This window comes from Betta splendens, chromosome 4 (assembly GCF_900634795.4).
Source record: "Betta splendens chromosome 4, fBetSpl5.4, whole genome shotgun sequence".
In the NCBI taxonomy this organism is placed as follows: domain Eukaryota; kingdom Metazoa; phylum Chordata; class Actinopteri; order Anabantiformes; family Osphronemidae; genus Betta; species Betta splendens.
The window spans coordinates 28,809,968-28,822,899 of NC_040884.2; the positions used below are offsets into that span (position 1 = coordinate 28,809,968).

Consider the following 12,932-nt stretch of genomic DNA (forward strand, 5'->3'; position numbering starts at 1 on the left):
AAAGGTCAATCAAGTAACAAGTGCTGTATCCATGCAAGACGCAGAACACTGGGAGTAGAGGGTGGGTTTTGTGACAGTTGCCTAACACTGATGACTGTGTGCCTTCTCAGTTTTCTATGATCTGTTGAATTTGTACATTGGCGGTGCAGTAAGTCAGCTCATAAGGCAAACGTGTACTGATAAAGATGAAAAGCAAAATAAGCAAGCGGCGCCAGCAGGTAAGATCCTGGACTCACAGGAGGAGCCTAATGAGCAGCACATATGATAATACTCATGGGCTGCATCCTGAATAAAGGCCCTTTATTCAAGGTTCCTCTATGTAAAAAAACAATAGGTTAATGTTCCTTATTGTCTTTCAGTTAAATCTTGAAATGACCAGAAGCAAATGTATTATATTGTATGGGGAGTCAAATTTTACCCACAGAGAAGTGTTTTAGGTATTTTATACTGTTTTTTTAGTTGTTTAGTTGTTTATGATGTTATGCAGCATACTCTCCCAGGGAAGAGGAATAAAGACTCTGAGTTGACTGTACTTTTACTTTTTTAATGTTATACTGTATATTATGTATATTTTTATTTAACTACTGATTAACTAGCTGCATTTTATTTTGCGGATGCAGATTTGTAATACAGCCTATAATAATCTGATGAATGCCGTTCCATTATTTTGGATTAACTAGGTGTTAGTACATTAATTTTATTGTCAGATCAACCATCAGAGGTTGCTTTTGTTCCAAAATGATTCACCCATTAATTCATTCTCATTTCCTTTGACAGACTTATAGCCTTTAACATTTTGTGCTTAGATGTTAATATGTTTGTTTATACAGTAGAAAAAATATTTTAATCTTCAAATACATTATTTAGTGGAGGATGTTTCACTTGTGGTACTGAGTGAGTAAAGGTTTTGAAGTAGTGCTTGAGTTTATAGTGGGCTATGCAGGCAGGTACTTATTCTAGAGTTCTTTGTGTGTGTCTTCCTATTACGCCACTGGATTGCACTGTGCCATTTTAAATGCAGCCAGCCCTGTAAGGGAAGTCACAATTTCCCTATAGTATGTACATTTCTACGTGTCTGCACACTCAGGTGTCGTGACTATATAATATAGAGCATATTGTCTCTTATAGACACAACACAAGCTCCCTTATCATTAGGTAAATGGTAAACTGCATAAAACCATGAAGGCCCATGGTTAATGTTACAAAAACACCATCACCAGATTACAATTACAAAAACACCATCACCATATTCCAGATGTCAACAAGAAGTAGTTACAGTCTTATTAACTCTGCAGATATAAAGTAGGAAGCAAAACATCAAATATATCAAAAACATTTTAAATGATAGTGGAAACTTATCAGAAAAACCTCTTTTGGAATTTGACAAAGGCCAATTAAAATAAACAGTTTGTGAACATTTGTTTAAGAAATCAAAAATAAGCAAGTTGAAATGTATAAACCACAAGTTATTTTCTTCGCCCCAGTAATGAGCAACTTTGTACACAATGTAGTACAGTGGCGAGTGTTACGTGATGATCCATTTTCACACCATTCAAAGTAAACAACGTAATAGACTGGGTTGTAAGACTATTGCTTCTGCTATGATAACATAGCAGGCCTCTGTTTACATAGATAGACAGGGTTTGCCAAGATTACCAGGAGGTGCGGTATTCTGACACAGGCTGTGGATAGAATCTGGTATGCAGCCGGTGAGCTCATCAACAATAGAGCGTCTATGCAGTGGCCCAGAGCTAGGATGTGCTCCTGGACGGGCTCCTTGTTGACACAGTGGACGCGGACTGATGCAGAGCAAAACAACCACTGCACGGTCATCTGAGAAGGACAAGACGACTTTGAATATTAAATTCTTCTCATTCAAGTTACAGGAATTGTGGTGACCGTTTTCCTGCCTTGGCAGCAACAAACCAAAGCAGACCAGACGTTAAAAAGTTGCTCCCCCACATATTTGATTGCAAAACAACAATAGTTTCCTCTACCATCAGAAATCAAAATGACTTCATTTAAAGCGACAAGTTTTCGCTTCTATGTCCAATTTCATGAGATGGTTTTACGAACCACATGATCTCCACTGAGTTATACTGTCCCCTCTTTCTGGTAAATCTGTAACGGAAGTCTATATTAAAGTGCCACTGGTAATTCCTCATCCACTTACAAAAACATTTACATCCGATTCCAGTTCCACTCTTTACCTAAAGTGACATAAGAAGAATTAGGTTCCCTGAAGTCTAAAGTGTGGAATCAATGCAGGATTCACGCAGAGCAGCTGCAGACGTTTGTGACCATAAAACCGTTGTCACAGCAGTGTCAGTGCTCACGAGTCTCAGCTTTTCACTGACTGTATACATTCCACCGTAGCAGCTGTACTTCACGCTGCAGTCCAGACTGTACAGACGTTCTCACACGCAAGACAAGACTGACCGCTCTTGTTTTACTGTAAGTCAGAAATATTAGATATTTTAATGTTGCAATCATCTATATTAAAATCTGAGTTTTAAAATATATAATTTTATTTCTCCTAGTGATAAAGCTACATCTTTTGTTTCAAAGTTTCCTAAATACCACCTGGATCATACACATAGAAGACAGAGTTTGGAAAACCATCTTCTAGCTACAACTAGAATGGTGACTCATGGACAGTTTGCAACAACAAATAGACAGATAGTAGATATGCTTCATGATTTATTGGTGACATAATAGATACGACTTTAAGTTAATAAAAAGGGAAAAAAATCCTTCAATTGTACAAATAATTGCCTTTGAGTCATGACAGCACTGGGGGATGTTTAATTAAGACTGTATAGTTTCACTGGTATGAGCACCTTACAGCAACACTGATTTAAAGCAGGGGGGCATTATTAGAAAACACTTTACAGTTGAGGCTTAAAGTTTGTGACTTCTTTATGATTTAATTTAGAACCTGTCCCAGAGAAGAAAAACGGACATTTGATCAGCAGGGCTCCAAGCGTCTGTGACAGAGTCTGCCATTATTCAATTACACCGAGACAAAGGCACAGTAGGAAGCAGTGGCTGTTTGCTGTAGAGCGTGCTGATGGATAGCATGCCCTGCAGGGGAAGAGAGGGAGCAGTTGTCTGCGTTACACGGCGCAAAAAAAAAAAAAAAAAATCAATGAGCTGCGTGTAACATTTTTTTTCCATACAGTCACATCTCAGTGGTTGAGTTGATCCTCTCCAAAAATATTTCCCTTCATTTAATTCTGTTGTTTGACATGGAAAAGTGTTAAATTATTCATCACCACCATGTCCTGTTCCAGCTTTTTGGATGAATTTCTGCTCCATCAGAACACGACACTGTATAGAGAAAATGGAGTGGCTCAAAAAAAATCTATAAACTAAAGTTAACTGGTAAATCAGTGTCAGCGCTAAAGTGTAGTGTCAGATGACAGAGAAGCAATGCTTGTACTAAAAGACGACTTCCTTTTTGAGCAGTGACCTGTTGTGTCCAGACATCGAGGGGAGGGGGGGGGGCGCACACACCAGTTTTGAAACCTGTACTCACGTGTTCAGCGTGGTAGTCTACACATGATTAATGCGTAGACTAACATGTCAGACAATTATTTACAGTAGGTTGCATTTTACATTTGCCAAGTTAACGTTAGTCAGTCAGGCTCCTGGTAAAAAAAGGCTGAAGTTCCAGGTGTGTGTAGAGGACCGGAGGAGTTCAGGAGCGTTGCAACAACAAAACATAGGAACAAAAAAACAAGCATGAATATGACAGACTTAACTCCAGAACCCCAAAACCTCAAAACACCTTTCAAACTGGGCTCAGTTAATGTTTAAGGGCCCACTTAAAAACGGTGGTTTAACTTTAGCTTTGTAGTTTTAGCACTGATTTTGATTTTGATTAGGTTATGAACAAATTATAATGTCTTGCTTTGCACCTGATTTCCTGAGCCTTGCTGCTCGGTCCCTGACAACAGAGACATGCCCTCCCAACATAGCCACCAACACAGCCATCATTAGACCCTATCATTTGTATTTTGAAGTATATTATGCTACAGTTAATTATCTTAATTAAAATAAAACACCAACAAGCATAGTTTAATTTGTTTCATTCATTTATAAGTGTTACAAATAATTAAAACCAACAATGTAATTAGCTTTTCGGAGTACTCACAAAGTTGTAGGAGACAAAAGGAGGAAGCTCTTGCCTACTTCCTCATTTTATACCATCTGCCGTCATAAGCAACGTCATGAGGCCAAGACCAAGTCAGGGAGAGGTTGAGTGTTTTTATGTACACAAGGGTTAGACACAGGTGAGTGTGGTTTGGGTAATTAAACCAGTACCGGTAAACAGAGGGCAAAACCAGGAAGTGGGCGTGACTGGAAGCAAGGGGGCGTGATCAGACAGTGTGCAGAAGGAGGGAAAAACAGTCCAGGGATCCTAACAGAAAGTTGTGTGCACAAGATTTATAAGATTAGGAGCAGTAGTGAGATTAATGTAACATTGCTTGTTTTTATGTTGTACAATCAAGCCAAAATAAGTGCAGCATAAGTGCTTGCAGAGGTCAGTCATAGCATCCACAGGCCAAGTTACCAGCTGCTTATGCTATAATGGTCAAAACCTAATTTATTTTACATTGTATGTTATAGGTTGGCTTTATGAATTTCAGTTCCAGTTCATATTAGTGACACTGAGCTGCTGAAAGTGAGTTTGCCCTGGGTACAGAATTACTGTACCCAGGGCAATACAGAATAACTACAATCAACATATGAACAGCAGAGATGTGAACCTATACATAAACAGCGCTGGGGAGGCCAAAGCTGGTGTCTCAGCGAGAGCCCTGTTCAGTGAATCACGTACAGTAGCTGGAACAAGCCCACCTTCCTCCAGCACACGGTGCAAAACATTCCGACCCCTGCATATTAGCCTCCAGTTAGCCTTGAAACTTGAGACATTGGTCGAGCTAAACAAATGACAACAGGGTATCATGCGCCCGAGACACTTGGGGCGTGATTACTTTCCAGGCAATCATTCCCACTCTCCCATTATCACGACTGTCAGTGAAGCTTATCTGGGCCTGCCTGCCTCACCAGCGAGGCCTCAGACACGTCCTTCCAGCAACCACTATGCATCGTTCTAATGAGGTTACAGCCTGAAGCCAAGTGATTTGTGCGGTAGACGTTATTATGGTGGCCTTTCGGCTGTGCCCTTAATTCCATCAGTGAGGCGCTGTTAAACAGCGAAGGTCTGAGGGGGGACTGGACCACGCTGGGGGACCTTTTGACATCCTCACAGCGGCGGTTGCATAACCTGCATACCAGACACGCTCGCGTTTTTAGATGCCATCGCGTTCTCCACTACTTAGATGTTGACGTTGAACAGTTTTGACTTTGTTTGATTTTTAGAAAACAAGGCAGTCGCTCGTATCTTCAAAGGTGATTATTTCGATGGACTTCCTGCTTGGAGGAGCGAACACAGCATGGCACAACAAAGCACAAGTGTCAGAATGGCTGTAAAAATGACGTTAAGTTAAGTAACATAAGCATGTATATGTGACATTGTAAACTTTACAAGTTATCCTCAGTGTTGTGTTCTCCTCCATTGCACTGCCTTCACATTAACTGCACCCTGCTGTTGGTTAAATTGGTCTGGACACCACTCTGGGTCCAGACACCCACATTAGATTTTCATTGGCGTCGCCCCGTGCATCACTGGTTTCAGGGCTGTCACACGTCCAAAGCAAAGCAGATCTCAGACGCTGACCAGACAAACGTAGGAGTATGTCTCATTACAGCTCAGCAGCTCTTTTTCTCTGGATTTCTGCGTCTGTAAACAAGTAAAATGAACTGGACACAGACAATGGATATGGTTTGCTACAGATTTCTCAATAGACAGTCCCAGATGCCATATATTATATACGTATGCACACTGTAATTTGGAGACAAACAGATTCATGTGTGTCTTTTTAGACCCACACTGATTCTGGCCCAACTCAACGTGACAGACGATGACGGTCGACCATAAAAAGTGGTCACAGAGGAGGACAATGGTGAAATCTAGTCATATTGACAGTTAATAACATTGAGACTCAGTACGAGAAGCCTCATAATGCTGCTGTATAACAGCTCACGTGACACTGAAAGTACTGGGAAGAGTCATAATAATTGTATTGTGTATTATGGCTCCGTCATAGAGCAGATGTCCTGTCTAGTAACGACCGTGGTGGAAAAAGGGGCATCCTGTCATGGGGGAAGGAACATCGAGGATCTGACTTCCCTGTTATTACACATTGTCTTTTTACAGGTGCGTTGTAACCACAGCGTAAATATGTCTTTATTGTGCCTTAGGAAGTCATGGCCACAGGATGTTGGTTGTCTCCATGAAACCAGACAGGCTCCAGAAAAACCTGCATTTATTGACTCAGTAAAGAAGTGACTGGTTTAGTGACTTGCTAGTTATGGTAACCCTCATCACACAGCAGCTATATGGATGTAAAGTCTCAGGCTAAAGAGAGTCTCAGGCTACAGGTATGAAATCACAGGATCTGGGGCCTAGCACACCACTGCATCACCCCTGACATGAACATTATGAACAGGCTTAAATCAGGAATCTGTACTTAAACTGTCAGTTTAAGTGGTTGGATTGGAAAAAATTGTTGTTTATTTTTGAATTGTCGTGACGACGACAATGAGACATTAAGGTCTCTGTGTAGCTCCAGCTCCCAAGATGCTTGACAGCCTGATCCTATAAATGTATATAGATTTAATTCCTCATAAATCAACAGCAGAGAGATTACGGTAAACGATCTAGGAAACGTAACAGAAGAAATATCCACCCAAAGACGCAAAGCAGACACTTTAAACCCCAGATTATCAAGGTTCACACAGTCATGATGCTTCATACACCACTCCCTGGGTTTGTAACAAAGGCTTTGTGTTGAATAAACTCAAGGCCAAGCTGAGATAACCTGCTTGTGTTGGGCCTTCCAATCCTCCATGAAAAGTCTGTGTATTAAAGCAACAACGTCGAGCATCTGTCCGGTGTGTTCAATGTTTAGCTCCTCATTAACAGACAAAATGTTTTCACACCTCTGGATGTGTTTTTGCTTAACGTGACAAAAATGCAAATAGTCCATGTGGAACTGTGGCGTTTTTCTCGTGAGGGAAGACAGTGTTTATGCTAAGCTTCGCTCTCTGTCGCCTTCGACGCTGCTCAAATGCTCACGTTGAAACTTAAAACAATGACTTGTGTGCGGTGATGACTTCTGTGTGGTGACGACAGACGAGCGATGACAGTTTGACGTCTGGATAATGACATGCATCCCATCGAGGCTGTGGAGCAGAGCACGGCTTCAGTTTTTCTCACATACCGTCAGGATGTGCTTTTCTTCTTCAGCCCCAGGAAACGTGGACGCTCTGGAAACATCCCACCAGCTAGAAATGCTCACACTTCCACAGCTTCAAGCTTCTAGAGCTAGATCAGCTAGATCAGTCATTCTCCAGTCGACTGTTAGTGCTTTGGTGGCTCTGACTCTCCACGTGTCATACATTGCAACTTGAAATCCTTGTATCTTTGGAACAACAGCAACAGATCCATGTGACCTTTAGAAGGGACAGCTGTATATGAAGATATGAGAACGACACAATGAAAACCGGGATGTGCCCTTTAGCTGCAAAATATAAGAGTCGATCCAGTTGTATTTTTATCCGAGTTTCTTTGACCAAACCAGCTACATCTGAATGTGACTCACGAGCATTTGGTTCGCTCGCTTTGAACAGGGATAAGGTCTGAACCGTCGAGCCGCCACAGCTGCCTCCACAGTGTGATCTCTGGCAAAGTGCAGGCAGATCAAAGTATCGCCAACGGAGCCCTACATTCTCTAAGTGCCAGCAGCTCTACTCTAAATAGAGACTTTAAAATAGACAATAGTGTCTATAAATACCCCCCACAGTTCTGCTCCATTTTGATGCGCGTGGAACTCCTCTGACTCACACACTACTCCTGGACATGTGCTGTTGGGTATTTTTAGACGCTCCGAGGACGATCGTTCCTGCGTGGGGATCAGATTCTCGCGCGCGCGACAATAAAACACTTATTTGGCGTCTCCACAACCAGAGATGCGTTGACGATGCACCAAAATAAAACGCAACGTAAGAAGTAAAGGTGTGATTTGAAGACGACTGGGCAGTTCGACCTTGGGATGAAGGTGCCGGACGGACGTCCTGTAAAGGCTGCCAACTGCCTTGAATGCTTTCCACTGGGGAATAATCTTCCTCAGCGTGGAACGCTATGTGGAGCCGGTTTCATGAGCCTTCCCAGGCAGCAACAGTTCTCACCTCTGAGTCCAAGGCTCATGAGGGTCCATGTTTCCAGGGCTGATCATTTCCTGCAACCGGTGGAAGCAGTGAGGGGGTAATTAGTATTGCCCACATTTCTTTCTCCCCAGCTTTGTTGAATAAATAATGCCACGGTGGAATCTGCCTAAACACCAGCGCTCGCATCCATCAGATGATTCTTTATTGTGTTCACACTAGAACCTACATCTGCACGCGCGGGCGCTGCCAAAAGCAACACCTGCGTTAACTATTCTAACACCACACCTCATAAATAATATGAGCTCAGCTTCTAAAAGAGCCCAATTTGTGTGTGAGGCAGCTTTCACAGGAACACTGTATCACAGGAACAGGAGGCGCTGTGGAGAAGGAGAGGCCTGATAACTGTGTTGTGATGCAGCGAAGACAAAGGATCGGTTGTAGGTAGCATCACAATAACACAGGTCATCGAAGTAAATGTTCAGAATGTGTTATCCTCTGCTGCTGGAGATCTAGACATAGTAACATTACAGTGGGTGACTGATTTTTCTCATATCCAGCACTGGTGGTAATTATCCAGCTCACATAATAAGGCTTTCTTAATACTAATTTAAATGAAATAGTTTGGAATATTTTCTGGCAGACATCGCCTGGAGCTTCTTGCACAGATGTCGCATAACACAACTCCCAGGAGTGAAGATCCGCTGGTTTCTGCATTTGACTCGTCTCCTTCTTCTTCTGCGTCACTGTAACGTGATGGTGACTGATACCTGAAGGGCTGCGCAGACTCTGATAGACGTCAGAGGAGGAGACGCGGAGGGAACTGAACTCGAGTTTCACGCTCGCACTAATAGAAGCTGCATGAATTGATGGACATCTTCTCCTAATGCACAGAAATCTGCTGTGTCATGGTGTAGTAGGACAGTGAAGGACAGTCGTTGTTAAGAAGAGAGCTAGAATATTGTTGATAATTATTTGAGAGATACTCATTAATGATCACATTATATAAAAATCTTCACATGTTATAAATGTTGAGCAACACTTCATCTTATGAGAGCTCATTGTTATTCATTTGGGACCAGGCTCAGTGAATTCAACACTAAACCATTTATTAAATAGTGTGTGTTCATTCATGTAAATGTTTGTCCACTGTCTGAAAAAGTCCATTTATTGGTTAAAACAGCCCTAAAACACATCGTTTTACTTTGGAGTTAACAGCTGGAACTATTAGGTTGACACATGAACGCAGCCTCCAGAGTGAACTAAAGCAGATATAAATATGTGAGTCGTCTTTTAAGGTAAACCCTCACCTATGGCCGGACTTTGCTCCATCTTTCTCTCAAAGTCTACCTTAAAATGTCAAGCCAGGTCCACTCTTGGATGTTTCCCCGCGAGCGGCAAACAAATGACACATCACCCCTGGATGCAAAACATCTGGAAGACAAAAGGACTTGGAGGAGCTTAAACGGAGGCAGCTGTGAGGGAGCGCTGCAGAACCGCCGACGTCTCCACCATGAATCCTGCTCTGATCCTGGTGGCGCTGCCTCTGCTGGCCACGGCGGCCGCTCAGTCCCACGACCACTACGACATGGACTGGGTCAACAGCTACCGGCAGGGCTTCAACTTCCAGTGTCCCCACGGAGAGGTCCTCGTGGCCATCAGGAGCTACTTCAGCGAGCGGGACGGCTCGGATCGCCTGTGGACCTTCGAGTGCCAGCCCACACCTGAGGGTCTGGGGGAGCCCAGCGACTGCTGGTGGGACGACATCAACCGAGCCGGCATGGAGTGGTGGGTCCTGTGCTTCACACGCTTCATACGCGCCTTTCACTCCTTTATCCAGCACCTGCTGACTTTTACACCTCTCGGTTAGGGCACAGCGGCAGCTGCTCACATCTGGTCAGAGTGTAGAATAAAAGCAGAGTATACACTTGACATGTATAGACTCAAGAGTGCATACAGTTAAAACATTATACAACGGAATGGAAGGATTTGGAAGAAGTTGAACGTCAGTAGGTTTCTTTACGCGATCCGGTTTCCTTCAGACAAACGATATCAAGTTGACGCTGATGAGCCGTTGCTGTAGGTTTTTCTCCAGTTTGTAATCAAATTGCGGCATATAATGTGCGCTTCAACGGGGATTTAACTAGCAGTTACTCCAATAAATGACACAGAATCATAAACAGCCACAGTAAAATTGTTCATCTGCAGCTTGAGTCAGGCAGGTTCCACGTGGACAGTGGAGAACGTGACTGACATGTGTTTTAATTTAATCTCCTTATATGTTTTATAATGTATTTAACACATGCATGAATCATCCCTAAACACATAACTGCTCACACATAAGTTTAGTGAAGGCAAAAAAACAAAAAAACAAGCCTTCAGCTTCCTCCTTACGCATGAAAACATGAATGGAAAAAATGTAGTAAACGTAGTAAATGTCAGAATCTGATTCATCAGTTCACACAATTCATACGTGTTGAGGCCCCAACACGAGAGACCAGTCAGACCAGAACAACCCTGAGCCTGACTGACGACTGAGGGTGAGACCTCAGCCAACCGAGGGGTGAGCAGGTTTCAGGCTGCACTGAAGGACGTTTAGGATGGTTTGATGGAACTGGCACGTTCGTCAGGTGGCCGTCTTATTCCTGCCCCCAACGTTCCACATGTGGGTTTTCCGTTGAGCTCCGTCCACTGGTCTCGCTCGTTCAGAGGAACCGGGCCAGGTTGTTCTGGGCTCTCGTGAGTCACTGTCTCACTCCGGCCATATGTGTCTTCAGCTGACATATTCTGGGAACCAGTCCAGCAACTTTTAACGAGACCCATCCAACAGAGAGTCAATGCCTCTTTGGTGAAATCCCATTGTGTTTTAAAGGCCACAGCAATTTGCAACACGCCATTGACAAAAACTAGTTGGGAAAAGCAGACGCTGCAACAGCTTTGGTCAAACTCTTTTTTTTTTATCAACTGAGTGATGACAAGGAGAAAGTCTTGTCTTTACCTATTTATGACCTTTTGTGTCTAGAAGCTGGAAGTTAGATTCATTTAACCGCCCTCTAAATAACAAAACCCCACACAAAGTGTTGGACTAACTGTTAAATGCACTGAAACGCTGATCTATTTAACTGACTTGGATCAACCTTTAGAAAACCTGTTTGGAGGCGTAATTACAGCCTGATGTTTCCATGTAAACAGCAGCTCGGCTCATGAATCCGAATGGGGACGTTTCCGACTTGGCTCTGTTTGCTTCAGAGACCTTTTTGGAGCAGGAGGAGAAGACGTTGCTGCTCTTCAGTTTAATATCAGCTGATTCAGTGAGTACCACTGGGAACGGGCCCTCTGTCACTGTCCCATCGCTGTCCCTGGCCATGATGCTGCCCTGGACGTAGCCATCCCTGCTGGCCGAATGACTGAACGCGTTGCCCCGTTGCCATGACAACGTGCACGGGCCGTAAATAAACTGCAAAAGTGTTGTAACCCAAAATTGAATGAATGGGATTAAATGAATTCTTGCAATGAATGGGTGGTCTTTCACTTTTATTACTATTGCAATGAACAGAAAAATGCTTATTTTTTTTATATAAAAAAACTCCTTTTGTGTGTTTTGTGCAGGACTTCAACTTGCACCCGCAACGGCCTGGTGGCAGGAGTACAGAGCAAGTACTTCGAATCGGTCCTCGACCGGGAATGGCAGTTCTACTGCTGCTACTACAAGAAGCGCTGTCCGTACTCCTGCATGTATGTTGTGGTTAATGTCTTCATAGACACGAGTTACGCACACACTGCACTTTGCGTACTCTAACACAGGCTTGATTCCGTTACAGGAAGACCACTGAAATTCCTGAGTACTACAGAGAAGAGGGAGAGCTGGTGGTTCCCAGCTACGGCTACTTCATCCGCGGAGCCCAGACCACCTTCAGTGGAGTGTTAAGGTTGGTGCAATCGTGGCTCCACTTTCTGTCTACCTCAAAAGGGTCCTCTTTTAGTGTTTGCTTCACTGACAGGATTCTGTGCTTGTACTGTGTTTCAGAGATCGGCAATGGAAATACATCCTGTGCAGAATGACAGACTTTGACTGTGACTTTGAGAATTTTTAGAAACACAGGCAATAATTCCACCTTTTCGTGCAGTTTCCTATTTACTCTTGCCTTTAAACATAATACTGCCATCATGCAAAGCTCATATGCTTCATGTATTCACTTCATTACCTGGATGAACCAGAGGCATGCCGTGCCTGTATAACCACTGTTCCAGCCTAGCATGCACAATGGCTTCTATTGTAAAGTTAACTTAAGGTAACCATAAACACAGCGGCTCCACGGGGCCTTTAAGCTCCACCAGAAACACTTCAGAAAGCTGCTCCCATTTATTTGCCAGAGGAACTGAAAGGCATTTGGCAGCACGTGAAAGCGGTGTTAAAAACTCTGCGATGCTGTTCACGCTGGTGGAAAACACTGCGTCAGGCTCTGAGTTTCCTCTGCCCAGGTCACGTGACTCTGAAGGCAAAGACGAGGGCTCGGAAAAGGATGGGTCGAGCTGCAGCGTGACGGATGGGGTTATTGTCTTGGAAAGAACACTTGTAACAGTTGTGTCTGTGTTGGAAGTAATAAAAAAAGCTTATTTAAATCCCTGGCAACTCC

General features: G+C 43.3%; 1 protein-coding gene and 1 long non-coding RNA gene across 2 annotated transcripts; one reads left to right on the forward strand and one right to left on the reverse strand.

The window, feature by feature from the left end:
• Positions 1–3,127: 3,127 nt before the first annotated feature.
• On the reverse strand, positions 3,128–4,482 carry LOC114853814 (uncharacterized). Its single transcript, XR_003785651.3, has 2 exons — positions 4,157–4,482; positions 3,128–3,664 (listed from the first exon to the last, which is right to left on the reverse strand). It is a non-coding gene; the product is annotated as an uncharacterized LOC114853814 (long non-coding RNA).
• A 5,235-nt stretch (positions 4,483–9,717) lies between these two features.
• dpt (dermatopontin) lies at positions 9,718–12,918 on the forward strand. Its single transcript, XM_029145705.3, has 4 exons — positions 9,718–10,083; positions 11,905–12,030; positions 12,117–12,224; positions 12,323–12,918. Exons 1-4 carry the CDS (start codon positions 9,809–9,811, stop codon positions 12,387–12,389), a joined length of 576 nt encoding a protein of 191 aa, XP_029001538.1. The 5' UTR covers positions 9,718–9,808; the 3' UTR covers positions 12,390–12,918.
• The last annotated feature ends 14 nt before the right edge of the window (positions 12,919–12,932 follow it).